Below are 10,835 nucleotides of genomic sequence, written 5' to 3' on the forward strand. Positions count from 1 at the left end.
CATTACAAGTAAAGGTCATGCATTCAAAATCATTCTTTAGTAAAAGCACAGACATTTTATCTACAAAATCGTCTTAAAGTGTTAAAGGTAAAAGTCCCCCTCACACAGCACAGTGGCTGTCAGTGCTATGCCATTATATTTACGGATGCATTGATGATAAAACCGCATTTCAATATTGTATCTGGTGGTATCTCTTATATCTTGTACTCTATTTATTGCAAGACTGTTCTGAAAGGTTGCACGACATTGCAGGAGTGTTTCTATTTTTTCTGTTTTATGTTGTTATGACGCAGCTCTGCCGGAACCAATGTGCCCGGAACTATCCGAGAATGGGACCAGAAAACAGGGGAACCGGAAGTTTACAAATATTTGCGTGCTGCCCGCCCCTTTTACAGATAGCATGTAAGCTAATAAGTGCTGTTGTGTTTTTTCTTATTTTTCCTCAAAACGTCGAAATATCGAAATAAATGGACTCGAAGGGACGCTCGCTATATGCAGTATGTACAAGCCATTTAACGATAACTGGTTGCCATGTCAACGGTTAGATTGATCGGTAGTTAGCCCGGGAGCTAGTTAGAGCTGACAGCCAAAAACAGCTAAGTATAAATCTAAGTAAGACTATCATCTTTTTTTTTTATTTTTCCTGTTGATTAGTTTTTTTTTATTGTATCAGATAAACAGAACATTAGCTGTAACCGGCCGTAACCAGCTGTAGCAGAAACTGTACTAAAACATGCATTTGTGGTCAGTTATCTCGTGGTTTCTCAGTTGTTTTCCTGTTTTGGTTCAGCTTTTATTGAAGATTGTTGAAGTGCAGACTGTAGATTAAACACAACAAACAGTTTCTCTTTTTCTTTCGATTTTACTCAGCCGTTTCTATGAGGAATGATCCATTAGACGTTACTTCAAAATGATTAAACAATATGCTTTGATCTAGATTTAGAATTTCTAGAGATATTTCGATATGACTGCATTAATGAGCAGGTACTCATATTGCACGCTAGAGCTGCAACATTTAGTCCAATCATTGTTTAGTTGATCAAAAAAATAATAATGATCAGCAGCTATTCTGATTACTGGGGTTGTTTTTCCAGCAGAAATTTCAAATGTTTCTTTGGTTTCTGGTACCCAATAAAGTGGAATGAATATTTATTTATTTATTTTTATTTATTTATGTTATATACGCAAATATACAGGGCATGTAGGTTCTGCGAGAGATATGTATTATAAGCTGACAAATTTTTGCAGTTAAATAACCTTCTTAATCTTAATGGTGAGAGAACTGCAACCGTCAGTTGTCAGTATTTGAAGACAGCCTTCTGTTTAAGTAATAGTACAGTAATATGGTGTTCATTTCAGCAGGCAGGCGCTTCAGTAGATATGACACGGAGTATGGAAGAAGATTCTCTGGTGGATGCACCTCTGATCTCCACTGACGCCCTCCATTCCGCCATCAGGAGAGAGTTTCGGACTGTACCAACATACGGCCATGCCGGCCTGCTGTCTCTAGTGCATGTATGATTTGCACTCACACGCACACACATAGTGTGTTTACACACACTGTAGTGATGAGACTAACCAAAAACCAAACCAGGAATAACAGCTGAATTTGGACATAAACTGCTAAAAGCACAATAGAGTGTTTAAATAGAATTGAAAATTGTATTGTTAGACATTTGAAGACGTCACCTCGCACTCTGGAAAACTGTAATGGGCCTTTTTTAAATTTCTGACAATTTATACATAACAACCACTTGATTAATTAAGAGAATTGGAGGATTGATAATCAAAGTAATTGTTAGTTCCAGCCCTAAAGTAATTGTATATTGAAATTTTAATTTCATCCCTTTGAGGGGATGATCTGACTGATGTAGCCCATGTAAAAGCATTTATCTAATATAATATGACTAATACCAGATCTCTTCTTCATTTCAGATTGTGTACGTGGTGTTGTCAGTGTGTGTGGCAGTGCTGTGTGTGTTGAAATATGGCCAGGTGGACGTGTGTGCGAGTGTTTTAGGCAACGTGCCAGGTGACAGTGCCATTGTGTTCGGGAAGGTGTGTTTGTGGGTGCTGGTGCTGGTGTTCACTTGCTGTGTCCACCACCATCACAGTCGAGCCAGAAGGAGAGGATACCTGAGATTCTACAGACAGACACAAAGACTGAACCGCCTGCCACTCATCATTCATTCTGCAGGTACAGCTGCACATGGTGTCCATTTACTGCTCATGTAGAAGTCTGTTTTCTCCACAAGGTGGCAGTAATACTAAAGGAAAAACTTGTGGGGTTTGTTTTGCAGGGAATGTTTTGTTCTTAGTTGTTATGGCTGCAGGAATATCAGGAGATGTGCACACCTACATGCTGCTCAGCATCCTGGGGTTGGAGCTCTTGGTGTCAGTGCCATGTCTGCTCTACTACACAGGTAAACTGATCTCATCTCTGTTGAATAATGTCACTCTGTGATTGCAGATAGATTTACTCACTTTCATGTAGTTGAGTTAAGTTTTATTGAAGAATTTTTTCTTATCCATGGACGCTCAGCATATACGTGCGTCCTAGTCTTTACAGCCGACCATAAACCCCTTGTTCCCACTTCAGCAAGCCAGCAAGCCAGTCAGTTTTCCTGTGGATGTTGGTAATAATATCAGCAGTGATATATGGAGAGACACACCCTGCAGATTACTTTACACACAAACACACACACTACCCCCACTCTCAATCTGAGCACATTCGCATCACAATACCTGCCCTGCCCTTTTCAGACCCGACAGCATGACAATCAGCCATTCAGCTCTCTGTCCTCCCTCCCTCTCTTTCTCCCCCTCGCTCTGTTGATCCGCTGATTTCTTATTTTTTTATTTTTTGCTTATGCAAACACTGTGCTAACTTTGCTGGATGATACTCATACTTACACGCCTCCCAAAACATACTGTAAGCCTTCACTTAATTTGCTGTGAAAAAATCACAGCATTTGAGAAAATAAATAATATTTAATCGTATTTGGACAACCCTCTCTAATACGAGGGTAGGTTTATCAAATTTATCCAGAAGTTTTTTTGAATTTATTTTTTTCCTTTTAAACCTTACAGTTTTTAAATACAGTTTTTAATTTGGGATTCACTGAAAAATGTCTGCCAAAATGCTCACCTAGTGTGAGGAAATGATAAACTGAAATAAGTAGTATTTATGCATTAAGCTTATGAGTGGAGTGCTATTTTCTGCTATGCTCTGATATTTCTGAATTCTGAGCCTAGACCAGCACAAATAAAAAGCACAGAAACGCTGGGAAGTATAATTAAATTCTCAGGTTGAGTCATTTGTAATTACCTTCAGTGTGATCTCTGCACATGTTTCAGATAAAACAGGTGACAGCTCACATGCTGAGAAGCTGGTCAGGCTCTGGTTGTCATGATATTATCCATTAGGACTGGCCATTATCCATTACAGTGGTTTTCACAGAACATTCCCTGATTTGATTCAGCTTGATGAGGTCTTCTGTAATTTTACATTCTCTATAGGTTTGAGTTCTGCATTAGGCCTAAAAATAACTTAATAAGGGCATCATGTTTAGTTTAGTTTTATTTTTAAATCACATCTCTCCACAACATTTTTTTGTTGCTGTTAACAGCCCTTCATCAGCCACTTCTTTCATCTTGCTGGGATAAATTTTACTTTAACTCCATATTTAGCTTTTATAAACATTAAACATTTAACTAAACATTTAGAACACACCAGAATGTAGCTGTGAGCAAATCTAAGAACATTAATGTACAGTATTCGTCAACAGTTATAACTTCACTTGAAGAAGAAAATCACTTGAAAAGTTTTCTCTTTGATGTCCATCACCTTAGGCTTGATGTTAAGAGGAAGCCCAACTTCAGATTGGGGGCATGGAAGATCAGTATGCTTTTGAGTTTTGGCCAAAATCAGTCTGTCGCACTGAAAATCAGAAACTGACACACACCAAAGCTAATTCATAATTTTGCTAATTTTAGACTCTAACTGAGGAACAGTTCTTTTACAGCTGCAGAGGCTCCACATTACGTGACAAATCTGACTTAGTTATTATTATTTACATGTATTTTTTTTAAACAGCAAATGTGTTCATTGCAATAGTTTGTTAACACAGTAATAGACGTGATGTAAACGGTAAATATTGCCCAGAATGTTTGGTGAGGGCTAATACAGTGGCCTTCCTCTCAGCTTGTAAAGGAAAACTGCTGTTAAAGATGGTCTATCAGAGGATATTGATATTGAAGAATGTGTATTGAAAGGAAATCCATATTAAAATCGTGTTTGGCAGCTGAAGGGCACAGATTAGAGATGGAGATACCAGAGAGCCAAGGAGAGAAGATAAGAGGCATTAGGATTTAACCTAGCCAAAGGGTAGCCCTGAGCCCACTCCACCCAAACACAAGGGGACACACACACACACACTCGCACACATTGTCCCTATGTTTACAGTAAGGGTGATCCAGTGTGTGAGGGGGGTATCTCTGGTCACCCGTCGCATTCCTGCTCAGATCAGTGCAGTCAGGCATGACACAAACTGAGCGACGCCTCGCAGCGCAAACCTTTTAAACCGCAAACACAAACTCGCACACAAACAGCCCCGGCTGATGCAGAGTCAAGTTGACATCAGGGAGTTCATGAAAAGAAAAGAAAAGAAAACTCTCTTTTTAGAGGAGACAGAGAGGGAGAGATATAATGCCTGCAGCCATGAAGTATACAGGAAGGCCTCGTTCAACTGCTCTTTGAAGTGTATGCTGGTTGTGTGTGTGTGTCTCTTTGAGGTTTTCTGTATGTTTCTGCCTCTCTCATTTTAACATGAATGCACTCTCCTCTATAGACCTCCATGCACATCAAAGCCATGCCTTGGCCTTCAAAGGCTAAACTTAGAATACATCTCTCTCCTCTGCCTGGTCAGAACTTAGTGTAAGCACTGCAGGGCAGAGGGTCGAGACACACACACACACACACACACACACACACACACAAGCTGATACAGATACCGACACTATCTGTATCAGCATGTTCATAACTGTTCGTCCATGATAGGGGTGGAGTATCTGTGCAAAATGAATATCATAAGCATCAGTATCCAGACTCCCAACTATCACATAGTAAATATCATGTTCATCTCATTAAGTACAAATAACAAAACCTCAACTTCAACTTATTTAGACATGCCAGCTATAAACACAAAGCCTCAGTCCATGCATTTTTAAATAAGGATGTCTTTTTATTACCACTGTGTGATCCGATTGTTATGTAGCTTGAAGAATGAGACCAAATCGGTCCTCTTGTGGTTATCATAGAAACCTAGAGCCCGTGTGAGCGTCAGGGTTGTGGTGCACACCAACAACCCAAACAGTTCATCTAATGTCTAATGTCTTCCTCTGCAGTAGGAACAGGGTAACGTGCTAAATTAATGCCAGTAAACCGTTGAATTTCTGTAACTGTGGACTAATTAGTTATTAATTACTTTCTTTTTCTTTTTTTTTCTTTTTCTACTTATACAAAAAATTTGGTCTCATTTCATCTACATGCTTTTGAATTTCTAAATGCGTGGTGCTTATTGTGGAACATAAGTCACAGGTTTGTCCTTGAAGCAAGCTTTTGACTTTTCTCTCCATGTAAACAGCTCCTACACATGAGACGGTGTCATGAGCAGGGCTTATGTTCCACTGCACTTTAGACTTGCATATGACTTTGAACTGCATGGTGTTCACACTGTTCTATTGAAAACTGTAACGTCAGTCTCTGTGGTTGTTAGGATCCATTTCCCTCCAGTTCTTTGGTTTTCAACACGGCACTGCATAGTTGATGAGCACTATGTGTGGTACCATCAGCAGTTAGCACCTCCGCAGCTTCACTGCTATCACGTGGAAATGTGCACCTCTGGATGGGTGATTGAAGCCTCTCAGATCTGAGTGGACCAGGTCTGAGCACTGTCTGTCCAGCCGTGTGAGTCTTTAACAGGGACGTGTGAAATGTGTCACTTCCTTTTACCCTGCTCCATCCATCCATATATCCATCCTGATATGTCTATCCATTTTTTTGCCCCCTGCTGTAATACACTGACCTCCACAGACATCCACCTGATTTAAGGAATTCCTGAACATCCTGCCTGACCTCATCCGAACACTTCACCCTTCTCTGTATGCGCACTACTTCATTTTATTTGTATTTGGTACATACACCTTTAGAAGCCATCTTGGTAGACGTACGCTTATAAACAGAGTAAACAAATAAGTAGTAGTAATAGTAAATAGTAAATGTTTGAATTAAAATATAACCTTAACCTGGTTATTGGTAGTAATCTTTGTACATGGAAGCATTTGTCCATTTGTGTCCTTGTAAAAAGACTTAACATATGGAAATCTGGGGAAATGGTTAGTTTTTTTACCGTGGTGGTATTTATGGCAAATATTTGCCTCTCTGCGTCGTCGTTTTCTGAAACAAACACTCAGCAAACGCAGGCTCATCATCACTTTTTGTCCTTTTACTTGCTTCCGTTCTTCTCTCCACCACGCTCATTTCTCTGCCTCTCTGGAATGTCTTTCTCTCACACATACTTGCTTACTATTTCTTTATTTACACACACACAGATTCAGGGCCTCATTATGCAGGAATGCGCAGCATTTCTTTGGATTGAGTGTGAGTGTGGATGCTGAGATTCTGCACTGTAGCAAAGCAAAGATAGCGCTCTTTAGAACCTCCCTGACAATTTCCTCTGGCTAATGACACTCAGTCTTATCAATACTCAGCCAGCTCCTCCCTCTGCCCTTCCTCACACACTCTGTCTGCATCCACACGCATACACATCATGGCCTTATCTCCTTTCAAACAGCACCAACATTCATCCCATATTTTGGCTCTGGCTCCTCTTGCTGCTACTGTATCCTCCACACTCACACCCTGCCGCTAACCCCACCCCTTGTGTAAAGGTGTATGTTTAGGGTGTGAGAATTAGAGGTTTGAGTGCAGGATATAGCAGCCCATAAGGGCTAAGTGCAGGATATAACAGCCCGTGTGTGTTTAGGAGAGGGAGAGGGCTGGAAAACAGTAAAAAAAAAAAACAAATGTGTGCTGTTTCCCACCCGAGTGATTACCGTTTGTAGGAAAGCTCTCACTTCTCGATAATGTCCGTCTGTCTTCATGACCAAGTGAATGAAGATGTTTTGTTTGTGTTTCCAGTCAAGGTGATGCGATTCAACAGGGAGCGAGCTGCACCAGATGTGAGCCAAGAAGAGCATTCGCACACCTACAGCATCACCAGTCTACCAACTGAGACCGGCTTCAGGTACACTGATTTCACAGAAAGTTTTATACCCACCGCAAATGTAAAAAACAAAAGTTTGCCCAAACTTAACACTTTGTTTTTTAGCTGTACAAGCAACGTCAAGCCATATAAAATAAAGAGCTTTTCTATATTCTGTCCAATAAATCTTTAAAAACAGATATATATAATATAAACAGTAATAATATAAGTAATATATACAGTACTTTTTTGGGGGAAACATCACTCACTCAAGAGTAAACTGCATTTGTTGGGGGGTTATTTTAAACCATGGATTTGGTGCACTAGTCAATATTTACAGCAGCAGGGTGGTGTATATGTGATGGACTCCAAATAAAGTGTCTACAGTGTCCCACATTTTCATGGTAATGAAAAGGAACTACTATTGCACCAAGTGCAATAGTGCGGCTGACTGATGTGTTTCAGGGTTTTTTTGTTCTCTTTTTATTTCTCACAATTTCAATATATCCTACAAAGGAAGGGGGGGAGCAAAGCAAGTGGAGTACATATTTCTTGTATTGACATTATTTCCACAGTGCCCTTGATTTTATCCAAACTGAGATATGACAGCAGCAGTGTCATTTATAATGGAAGTGATCCATTTCTGCCGTTTTCTGGAGAAAATCTTATCCATTACTATCTGTCCAATCATTGTTAAAGACTGAAAGACTCTGAGGTGCCTCTTTTACCGTTTTGGAGTTATCACTTTGCTGGAGGCAACCAGTGGAGCTTTACAGAGATAGAAGCCATGTTTCAGTACAGTTTCTGCCGTTAACAGATCAAGCTACAGTATCTTCCTGTCCATAGGAATCTCATAACCTAAAATGACCCATCAGTTAAATATATATTCTCCCAAGGGATGGCAGTCTCTGCTCATTGTTAGTTTTAGTCTTTTATGTATTTGTGGACAATATAGAAGAATATAGACAGTCACCACACTGCACCACAGACAGATGCAATGTTATTTAATTGTTAGAATTTCTGTGTGTCACAGAGAGGGCTCTAGTCTGGAGGAGGTGGTGGAGAAGCAGGCTGACCTGATAGAGTACCTGAAACAGCACAACACCTTACTCAGCAAGAGGCTTCTCAACCTCACCGCTCAGCACTGACCACAGCCCCGGCCTCCTCCTCCCTGCGAGCCAGCGGACGCCCTCTCCAGAGAGGACAGCACTGTGGAGAAAGAGGCTGATCATTTAAACGCTCCGAGAGGAGGATCTGTGGGTTTAAAAGAAAGGACTAAAGCCATGAGAAACACTGGATGAAAGACTAAAGTAAGCAAATGCACCTGCACGCACAGACTGAGACAGGGGGGCATCTCACCTGAGATGGACAGATAACACAGGAGGAGGTGAGCTGAAAGTGGAGGACAGTTAAAGAGGAGAAGTGGGAGGAGGAGGAGAGTCATGGGTCACAGATCAGAGGTGAGGGGTTTTTATCGCTCTTTTACGAGCCCCAGTGACCTGTGTATGCTGCCGCTTGTGTTACTGTGAGAGAAACAGAGGAGCCAAAATTGTTTTAGAGATTATCTGCACTAAGGAGGGACCGAAAGAGCAGGAGATACAGGAGGGAGGGGTTATCACTTATCAGGGTCAGACAAGAGAAAGATGTCAAATAAGGCTGTAAAATGTCTGTAAGTGGTATTTTTATCTGCTTGAACACGTGAAAATGCATTATTTGGAGACAGGTTTTTTCTTTTTGTTCAGTTTGTGTATTTGTGATCAGATTCCAATAAATCTTTAATATTGTCATGTTTTGTTTCATGAATGTTTAAAGCCTTTTCAGGATGAGAATTGACCCGGTGCTTCCGTGAAACACAAGTAAGTGGCTACTGTTATGTGTTTTGACAAGTGTTTATCTTGTATAATGTACTGTGAGAGCTAAAAGAAAGGGCCCAAACAATAGGAACACTGCAGTGTCAACACTAGCCGGTGTGAATGCCTTTTCCCGCCTCACCTTTTCTGGGTTAAATTTCAACAGTCACGGGAATCTACGTTAACGAAATATCGAGGCCGTCATTTGAGCCCTTGGTGTTTGTTCCCCATTGTGATTCCTTTATGCTCTGGCATCCGTAACTCCACAGGGAGCGCAGCATTTACGACTTCTTTCCCATGTGGCTTCTACTAGGATTTATCCACAGTACCCCAGGTATCAGTATCAGTGACCTGAAGCTTTTACATTATACACTACACATGTAAGGCTTTTTTTGTTTTACTCTTACTTAAAATGTCCCAAATTTAAATGAAATCTGTCTTAACAATACCCATGAACTGTTATCCTGATGGTGATACATCTGTTTGGACAAACAGTGTTACTTTGATACACACACACACACACACACACACACACAAATAGAATCTCCCAAAGTACATTCATATATTTTTTATTAAAAAGTTTAAAATGTAATTCAATAAACATTTGAAGTGCATACATGCATTATAAACACTTTTTTTAGGAATACTATGTGGGTGCTGTTCATCGTAACTGCAGTCAGATGTTTCCAGCTCTTTGGTCCGTAGCTTTTCAGTGGAGTGTGTAAATCACTTCAAAATAGATGTTGTTGTAGCTCCCTCTCCCTCGTCTGTGACAGTGAAAGTAGTATTTGCTTGTAAAGGTGCTTGCAACCGGAGAAACACAGATCTGTGGCCACCAAACTGCCATACGGTAACATGTCATGGTAGATGTTTTCACTTTTTTGTGCACAAACTCAAATTGTGCTGGTTGTGTGTATATGATCAACTACATATTCATAGATAGTCTTTGGATGGCGTTTTTGTGGTGTCCCATAGGTTTTTCCTCCTCTTCCACTGTCCAAGTCTTGGTACTGGGATCCACCCATGGTGTTTGTGCCACACACTGTAGTTGATCCATATTCATATTTTTGTCCTCAGGTCACTGTCCTTCTTGTGCTTCTACCTGCAATGGAAAAACAACATTTAGTGTCTGGCTAAGAACAGTTCAGGGTGAGACAAAAACTGCTTGAACGCATGTAGAGGAGTCGAAATTAAAGCTGAAACTCCCCCTCTCTCTACGCACAAACTCCTCATGGCACTAAAACCTTCCTCTTCATCGTTAGTGAGATTTATGCCTGAGCCTTTGCACACACACACACTCACTCCTGTTCTGCGTGAATACACACCTCTGCCACTAATCACACACACCTCCTTAACTGCCACCTGCCAGCTCTGTGACCAGGTTTTCTTCCATGTATCACACAGCCTGGCTCATAACCCCTTTTTACACAGAAACACATGTATGAGTCTTACCTTAGGGGAAGGGTACTCTGGAGTGGAGAGGCAGACAGCGCCTGTGTGGGCAGTGGTGTCTGTGGTATTTTCTCCTTAGGTTCAGAAAATCTGAAAGAAAGAGATGATTTTTATTAAAATATGCAGAATTTAAGTCACTAGATAAGAAGGTTATTGTACCAGAACATATTATAATATGTATGTAGATAAGCTGTGCTGCTGGCAGGCAAATTAACTGCTTGTCAAATGTTATTTTAAGTGTAAAAGCCATTTACGTAAGATTTATGCC

General features: G+C 40.6%; 1 protein-coding gene across 4 annotated transcripts; it reads left to right on the plus strand.

The window, feature by feature from the left end:
* The first annotated feature begins 368 nt into the window (after window positions 1–368).
* On the plus strand, window positions 369–9,052 carry tmem192 (transmembrane protein 192). Of its 4 annotated transcripts, none has more exons than XM_041037294.1 (6): window positions 369–497; window positions 1,360–1,515; window positions 1,936–2,197; window positions 2,301–2,423; window positions 7,202–7,307; window positions 8,299–9,052. In XM_041037294.1, the coding sequence occupies exons 1-6, from the start codon at window positions 468–470 to the stop codon at window positions 8,411–8,413; spliced, it is 792 nt and encodes a 263-aa protein (XP_040893228.1). In that variant the 5' UTR covers window positions 369–467; the 3' UTR covers window positions 8,414–9,052. The 4 variants fall into 4 exon arrangements, with proteins under 4 accessions (XP_040893228.1, XP_040893229.1, XP_040893231.1 ...); XM_041037295.1 differs by having other exon boundaries at window positions 380–497; window positions 1,363–1,515; XM_041037297.1 differs by having other exon boundaries at window positions 486–612; window positions 1,363–1,515.
* The last annotated feature ends 1,783 nt before the right edge of the window (window positions 9,053–10,835 follow it).

This window comes from Toxotes jaculatrix, chromosome 4 (genome assembly GCF_017976425.1).
Source record: "Toxotes jaculatrix isolate fToxJac2 chromosome 4, fToxJac2.pri, whole genome shotgun sequence".
Lineage (NCBI taxonomy): Eukaryota > Metazoa > Chordata > Actinopteri > Toxotidae > Toxotes > Toxotes jaculatrix.